This window comes from Mesitornis unicolor, unplaced genomic scaffold (assembly GCF_000695765.1).
Source record: "Mesitornis unicolor isolate BGI_N332 unplaced genomic scaffold, ASM69576v1 scaffold37782, whole genome shotgun sequence".
Classification (NCBI taxonomy): Eukaryota; Metazoa; Chordata; class Aves; order Mesitornithiformes; family Mesitornithidae; genus Mesitornis; species Mesitornis unicolor.
This window is the reverse complement of record NW_010171883.1, coordinates 9,237-17,588: the sequence shown is the minus strand read 5'-3', so window position 1 is coordinate 17,588 and position 8,352 is coordinate 9,237. Positions and strand designations below refer to the sequence as shown.

Sequence of the window (8,352 nt, the reverse complement as noted above, 5' to 3'; positions counted from 1 at the left end):
TTCCCCACTCGTGCTAAAATAGGTTTGCTGGGTCGGGGGAGAGGGGAGGATAACCCAGTCTTAAATAAAAACCCTAAGGAAGGCTCAACGTATGTACATGGAGGTGTTAATAGCAGCATTATTTGGTTTGGGAGTTGCAAATCGTGATTACAGCAGCGGGTTCTGCCCTCGTTTCCCACCTCCCTTATAAATTTATAGCAACGCCCTTTCCCTCATAAGCAATACCATCCGCATCGGAGGACACCCATCATTAGTAAGAGATACAGAGGGGATTTTCAACGTCTTCCAGGGCTTTTTAAGCAATCTGTTCAAAAGATTAATTTTTAGTTTGAAGGGATGGGACTGCATCTCTCGGAACACAAAGTTAATGAGGACCAGAGCACCAAAAGGCCGTTTTTCATCCCGTCCTGTGACTTGCGGTTAGGCGCTTGACCTCCCGAAATCAGGAACGTGCTGGGTCCCACCCTTGGCTGAGCTCAGCTTTCTCAGCAGCCGCTTTGCAGGATCCCAATCTCAGCAGAGCTTAAAGGAGTGAGGGTTTGCCCCTCTTTTCCCAAAAACCTCAGTGGAGATGGGGGACAGAGCCCGGGTGCGGGATGGGGATGGTTGGGAGCTGGCTGGAGCATCCCAAACAAGATCCTGCCCCGAGATGCAGCTGCTTTGGGGTTTTTCTGCAGGAATTCCTTGTGCAATGCTATAGAGGTGGGAAAAAAATGGAGTTTTGAGGTGGTGGTAGGCACTGATACAGCACAAAGCCCCTTCCCTGTGTTTCGGGGACCGGAGGCGATGCCGCCAGGCGCTGCCTCCTCCTCCTCCTTCTCCTCCTCAAGAAAAACCATCCCGGCTGCAAAGGCACCGCCTCGCCCGGCAGTAAAGCCGGCAGCTTGACAAAAGCGATTAAAAACGGTGTTTGACAGCCTGTCCTCCCACCAACAACAACTGGAAACGCCAGCGCGCCTGATTTGTCCTGCTCACTGATGCTCAGCGGCGCCGTTGCCAGCGTCTGTAGCAGCTCGATTTGGAAAGATTTTAAAGTGCTTCTGAGTATTTCACGGCCCTGAACTGAAGGATTGAAGCTTCCCCTGTTGCTGTCAGCATCGGGTGACTGGGTTTTTGTTTCTATCTCCATCCCTTGGGTACGAGCTCGGGTCTGATCCCTGGAGCAGCCGATCCCATTTGGGCTCTCATCCCTGCATCTCTTCCGCCGCTGAGGGATGGGGAAGAGGAAAATGATGCCCCGTGGAGGGCTGAGGGCTCTCCCATCGCTGCCAGGACCATAAGGATGGGTCTGCTTTCACTGAGGAACAGTTTCCTATCAGAAAAGCCAGGTAATTTTTCCATCTCAGTTGTGCAGGACTTGGGATGCCAAGATGGAGCTGGGCACCCCCTGGGGTTCACTGGCGCAAAGCCCCCAGGCTGGTTCATGCTCAGCTGCAGCATTTTGGAGAGCAGTGGGGTTTCACTTGTCCCTCTGAAAGCCTTTGCTGGGTCATACATAGATGTATCTATGGAGATGATGACCAAATTTCATTCAGCTGCTTCTTCTTTCCTCCATCATTCTGATGAGTGCTTCAAAGAGGTGTTAAGAAAGCAACCTCTGCTATCCCCCTAAAAGCAAGAAACCATAAAGCCAGGTTTGGTTCTTCTCACTTATTAACGAAAGGAATCCACTGGTCCTCGTGGGTGGAGGCTGCTGGGACAGAAGGTCATTGCTGACAACGTGGCTACTTAGTTTCAGGGTTAATGAACACGTACCCTTATGAAAAAGGAAATAAAATTTAAAAAGTATTGCTGAGGAACAAGGAGGGAAGCTGAAGCACCACCCCTTTGGTGCGCCCAGAGCTTGGGTGTCACAGGAGGGGATGGAGAAGGAGCTGGGGAGCTGAGCACCCACCGCCTTTGAGTGAGGGTAGGAGCGGGCACGGCTCATTCCCCCGCCACAGCAGCACCGTCAGGGCTGTAACACACACCACGGAGATTTTAATTCCCTTTCACGTCAGGGTTCGGGAGGTGGGGGGAAGCGGCTGGATAAGCTTTCACCTGCAGTAATGAGAGTCAAGAGGGTAATGAGATGATAAGGGCGAAAATCCCCTCTCTCTGTAACCTGAACCCGGGGATTAAAGACCTGTTGGTAGCTTTAGGGTCCTCCTCAAAGGCTCTCTTGATTTGAGCAGAGGACGATTGGGCACTTTCAGAATGGAGAGGAATTTTGTCCCAGAGGCTGCTGAGTGATGCTGCTCCATGGGGCATCTCCCGTTGTCTCCTCTTGAGGACCTCCAGGAGGTTCCTGCTCTGTGTCCTGACCAGCAGCGAATTTGCAGGGTTGCACCTCATGTGGTGTGAGCCAGAAGGACCCACCCCATTGCACTGCAGGGGGAGAGGGAAGAGGGGACACCAGCATGGAAATGAGGTGCAAGGAGAGGGAAAATAACCCTGACTGGATCACCCTGGGTACCAGGAAAGCCCCGTTCACCTCAGCACCATCCCTGCTGAGGATCCTTCCTCTCCTGCTCCCCAACTGTGCCAGATGCGAGCAGGGTGTCCACCCTGCCAGGTCCCCTTCTGGCTCTCCCCTTCCAAATCTAATTAGCTAGATTAATCTAATCTAATTAACGAGGCAGCTCTTGAAACACTTCAACATTCAGCACAGGTCCAAAAGACACCGGCGGGTCCCAGCGGTGGAGCTCAGAGAGCGGCGATGCTGATTAAAGACACGGGGGAAATCGCAAGGTGGAAATCAGCCCTTCCAGGAAAATAAAAGAAGAAAAACTGGGAAATAGTTTGCCTTTTTTCCCCCCTATCTAAACCCAACACACAAACTGGCAAGATGTGCTCACAGGTGACCTTCTTCGCATTACTGGAGCCCATGCGAAGAACCTGAAACCCTGCCTAAGCGTTTTTGTTTTCATTTCTTCTGCAACTGAATAAGTTAACGAAAGGGAGGCAGCCCGATTCTTTCATTTTGGCGCATATATATATATAAAAAAAGAAAATAGTCTGGGTGTGAAGTTCTCTCTCAGGCTTCAGGATTCACCGTCGCTTTACAAACCCCTGAAAATAGGAGTTTATAACACAGGAGGCTCCCGACACCACCTTCCCAAGCAGTGCCACCTATTTTCCCCGGGATTGTGTCACAAGGAACAATTTTTGTCTTCGGGGTAGGTTTCGTAAATACTATACAGGTGAATAAAAAAATACATATATTCTCTTTGAACAAGAATCCCAAGTCCAGGCATGTGGAAGGCCGGGCTGCAGGGGGGTCCCCGCGTCCCTCACGAGTGATGGCTGTTGATCAGGCTGCGGAGCTGCTTGGCCACGGTGTCGATCAGCTTCTGTTTGTCCCGCTCGTTTTTCCGAAACTGGGCGAAAACGTTGTTTTTTCGGCTCGTGTCTCGCATCCTGCGCAGAGCAGAAAACAGGTTATGGCACGGGCAGCGCCGCTCAATGGCACAACCGAGCGCCGCCAAGGAGTCGCGTGTTAAAGTGCCCGTGTTGAGGCTCGAAAAGAGAGGAGGTGACTGCATCTAAAGGCTTTACCCCAATTTTTACCATGTATCTGGGGCATACCAAGCCATGTGCAGGCTTGATTTCTACTTGAAACCCCGCAAATCCCTATCGATGTCGTCATAGGGTCAATCTCTAATGCCAAAATGCATGAAACCCTAAAACCTCTCCCCTTCCAAACGGCTTTTGCGACGTCCCCAGGTCACCTCGTGAAGTGGCAGATAACAACGTTGCAATGTTAGGAGGAAATTCAAATTTAGCATCAAAATCCACAGCGTTAGGGCTTCTTCTCTGTAATGGTGCATTGCATGCGGCCAAGAGATGCAGCTTTTGTGACAGCCATAAAGATTCACTGCTGTGCGCTCAAAATATTCTACAATATTATAGAATATCATTTCACTACGGGAAGGAATCCAGCACTGATTTTCCCAATTTAAGAACCTTTATGAGATTTGTATGGGTTGGTTTTTTTTAAGTTACATTTAATACATAAAGCAATGCACTGGTGTCTCCAAAAAGCCAGAGAGAAGAAGAGCGGGCGGTGGAACGAGACCAGGAAGCGAAGCTGGTGCAGCTCCATCTCTCTCCGCCATGCAAAGCTGGGGGTTTCATGCACACAGATGCATATTTTGGGGAGGGGACAGGTCTTATTGCACGCTCCAAGCATTGGCTTTACACAGGCAGGGCACGGGCTGGGAAGGGAAACCAACCCCAGAAGGGGGTCAACCCTTCAACGGCTCCAGCCTCAACATCCAACTGCTGGTTCTCAGCCGGCACCGCTCTTTTTTGGTTTAGAAATCCACAGTTTGGGCATTATTTGCAGATCTGGCAGAGGCAGATGGCTTTGGATGAGCCACATTTGGGGACCTAAATGAAGCATTGAAGGGAGTGGGATGCAGCACTGAGAGTACCCGGGAAGTTGGTCAACCCGGTGGGGTTTGAGTCAACTGAGCACAAATCAAACCTCTCGAAACTTATTTAACTGATTAAATACATATCTATATATCCATATATAGATATATCTAAGGTTTTTCATGCTTCAATCTTCCTAAAAAGAGCCAAAGGGAATCTGAAACGTTCCCAAAAACATTCAGCTTGGAGCTGGAAAGAAGGATAACAACTTTATCCCAAAGGCTAATTTGCTAAAGTTGTAAGTGCCCAAAGACACCGGATTTCAATCAAGCTGCTATCCCAAGAGTAACAAGAGAGCTTGGAGCACTTTTATTCAGCAAAATCAGTATTATTTTTCCTTCTTTCTCTATTTTTTAAACCAAAGCAGGTTGCCAGCTGCTCCACAGCAAGAACCAGGGAGCGATTGCACCGAGGGGAAGCCAGGTTTTCGAGTCGCACAGGTTAGAGGTGTCACAGTATCATGGATTTTGGAAAGAGCCAACAACGTGGGGACATCAGAGGTGCTGAAAGCACACCTGGACCTTCCTGAACCTCCACCCAGCGCTGTACCCATCACTCTCCATCGCTGCCTGCTTCAGTTACCCCAGGCAACGCGTGGGGAACTCACAGCAGAGCCCTAAAAGTCCTCTCATCCTGGACATCCTTGGAGCCATCTCCAATCCTGTGGGACCTGTTCTGGTCCATGAAATGTTTCTGAAGTAACTCCTGTTGTATGCAAGAAAACTTTTGCACCTCTTTGGATGGTTAGAAAGGAGTTGCGTGGATAAAGCTACCGGATGGGTATGAAAAAGCAGAGCACTGAGCCACAAACCCACGTAGGTGGCTCTGTTTAACTGGGGACAAGTGTCTGGAGGGGATGGGAGCCGCTGGTATCTTCAGACATCATGTGAAGGTAGAGGCACTGAGCTATTAACTCTGATTCATTAATTCAATTGCCTACAGGACACCAAATCCTGCAGAATTTGGGTGTGCTGCGCCAGGGACCAGGAGGTGGCTGCATCCTCAAGATGCTTGCAGATCTGCTGGAGGAGACCACATCAGCTCTGGTCCTGTATCAGAGCCCTGCAGATGGACACCGAGATGATGCCACACGTGGTCAAGGTCAATGGCATCCAGAAACACCCGTTTCTCTTTTTTTCCCAGCATTTGGCCATGGGAAGCACCGGGTCCTGGATCAATCAGTACCTCCAGATACCAAAACTATGAAGTTTGAAAGAGGGAGGCAATGCTTTCGAGCGGCTTTTTTGGAGGATCGCCACTCTTATTTAAATGTGTGTGGCTGCAAAGCCCTAGAACCACTGAGCCCTGGTTTGTAACGTGGTCCCTGGGCGTTAGCATCAGAATTAAAAGTAAAAGGAAGGGAAAGAGAGAGCTCAGCGCCGGCCCCACCCCTGTCAACAAACACCACCTTCAACAGAGCCAAGCTTGGTTTAAATTAATCTATAAGGGGAAAAAAAAAAGCAACAGAGTAAAAGCTCCTCTTTTAGCTCTAATTAGTGCATTTGAGAGGATAAAGTTACCGGAGGGAACCGTTTCAAAGACAGCTCACATTTAGATCATTTAGTGCTCCATTTAAATCCAACAATAAAGTCACTGCGAGGTGAGGGTAAAAGCCCAAGCAAGCAGCATACTTACACTCGCGATATCCTAGGAGAGATGTGTGATTAGGAAAAGAGATAACGATGAGAACAGGTTACAAAACGAACCGGCGGATCAGAATTTCACGGCGCCTCATCGGCAAAGCTCGGCTGCCTATGGGTTTTTGGCTTTTTAATGACCATATCGGGCACAGACGCTGTGCACTGGGGGGATGGAGCTGCCCTCCTGCTCTCCCACTGCCTTCCCAGTGACCACCACAGATCCCACTGCCTGCTCCCAGTTCCCAGCTGCCTCCTGTCCAAGCTCCTTCATTTTTGATAGCTCTTTTTTTTACCATTTTACTGATAGCTCCGAATACACCTCACACTTTTCCATCATGGTTGTGCAAAACACAACACATTGCACAGCACATATAAATACTAACATAAAAAAACCAATGCTATAAGGTATAAAAGTGCTTTACACACAGCAACTAAACCTAACTTTAATCCCTGTGGACCATATTGATAACATCTGGATGTCCTGAGCTGCTGTGAAATTAGCTCTTCTCCTCTGCAGAAGAGAAGGCAGCGTGGTTATGTTGACCGCAATTAATACAGATACAACTCCAAAGCTCAGAACCACACCGAGGTTGGTCTTCTAAAAGTGTAGCCCCAGCTCTAAACTACTCATCGCCTCCTCTATGAGCAATGGAGAAAGAGAGGAACTCCAAAAAACATCTCAAAGTCCTCCTCAGCGTCTGATTTCATGGTGAATCTAACCAAATCTGACTGCAAACACACTCCTCCTGCCTGCTCCTCCATGCGAGACTCAGCAGTGTCCACGGCCTGAGCTGCCCGGAATATCATTAATAGTCATTTTTTCACAGGATGGGTGACTGGTGGCACTTCTCTCCTACGTACTAGAGAGCAAATCCCACTCTTTGGGTCTGCAGCAAATGGATGGCCTCCCCTTCCTTGCTGCTGGCTCACAGGACTGGCGCGAGGCTCCTTGCTCTGCTTCAGGAGGGATCCCAAAGCACCACAGGGCAACCTTGGAGCACACAACTGCCTGAAGACATCATCCCTGTCCCATAGCTGGGCTTTTAGCACTTGATCTCCTCCATGGATCCAACAGAAGGGAGATACCCATGCCTGCAGGCTAGCAAATCTGAATTTAGGGGCTTGAGAAACACCTCTACAGTGGAAGTCAAGGAAAACGCTACTGAAAAGTGAAGCAAAAGCCAGACTCTCAGCCAAGTTAATACAAATTGACACAAAACACGGACTTCAGGTTAGTGGGATTTCCTATCTGAGGTCCCACTGTCCACCCAGGGGTGAAAGCTTTGCTCACTGGATCCCAAGCAGCCTCCTGCTCCCCAGGCTGCTCCATCCAGCACCGTGCGCTATGGAAGGAGCTGCTACAACACGCGTTCGCCCAAAAGCGATAGGGGGTGAGAACGATCCCGGGGGTCCAGCCCCACACTCACTTTTCCAGCAGGATGAGGGCTGTCGTTGGGTTCACGCGGAGGTATTTGCACGTGGGTTGCCCGTAGTCAGCCAGGTACGTTGACCAGTCCCACTGGATGAACAGGTCTAAGAGCTGCAGCAGAAAGAAAAATAAAGAGAAATCAGATTGTTAAAAGCTGGCAAAGACCTACGGCAGGTGGCCTTAACCACAAATATTTTTTGAAGTCTTTATTCACGTGTTTAATATTATTCTGCTCATATTTAACTATTAACTTATTCATATTAAATCATTAGTGTATTAATATGTGATGTTAATTTATGTATGGGTATATTATTTTAGGCATAGTCCATCCCTGCTGTGTTATCTCTATTTCTGGGGTGAGCCAGCAGTACAGGGAATATGAGGACTGAGATACCCCAAGGAGGTCGACAGCAGAGCCCCAGCACCCTGATGCTCTCAGCCATAGGAAGACACTTTTGGGGTCAAAGCCACCACAAATTTCTCCTGTCCCCAAATAACATCCAGTATCATTTGAACCATCCCACAAGGACTTCTCATCATGCTTGCTCCACCTCAATTTCTTCCAAGGGCTTTGTAAGGGTCTCCAATGAGGAGAACTCCCCAGGGAGATTTGGGACCCATCCATGACCTCAGGGGTTTATCTTAGGTGAATGCAGCTATAGGAGGAAACTGGGAGTCCCAGGTGGTTTCCACCCATTTGTCAGAGAAACCACAGCTGACCCCAGCAGCAGGGGAATTAAAAAGCTAATTAATTCAAGTGTCTCTGACAATCCCTGCTCCAGACACCCAAAATTCACACCTGAAGCCCTTCACCTCCTCAAAGGACCCTCTCAGTGCCCCATTGCTCCCAGCTGATTTGGGGTTCCC

At 49.2% G+C, this 8,352-nt stretch overlaps 1 protein-coding gene across 1 annotated transcript; it reads right to left on the bottom strand.

Annotated features, from left to right (window-relative positions):
- Positions 1-3,272: 3,272 nt before the first annotated feature.
- On the bottom strand, positions 3,273-7,596 carry LOC104537342 (exocyst complex component 6B-like; the record flags this gene model as incomplete). The annotated part of the gene is made up of 2 exons (XM_010180189.1): positions 3,273-3,399; positions 7,484-7,596. Coding segments are annotated over 2 exons (240 nt in total), but the record flags the coding sequence as incomplete, so codon positions are not given.
- Between the last annotated feature and the right edge of the window lie 756 nt (positions 7,597-8,352).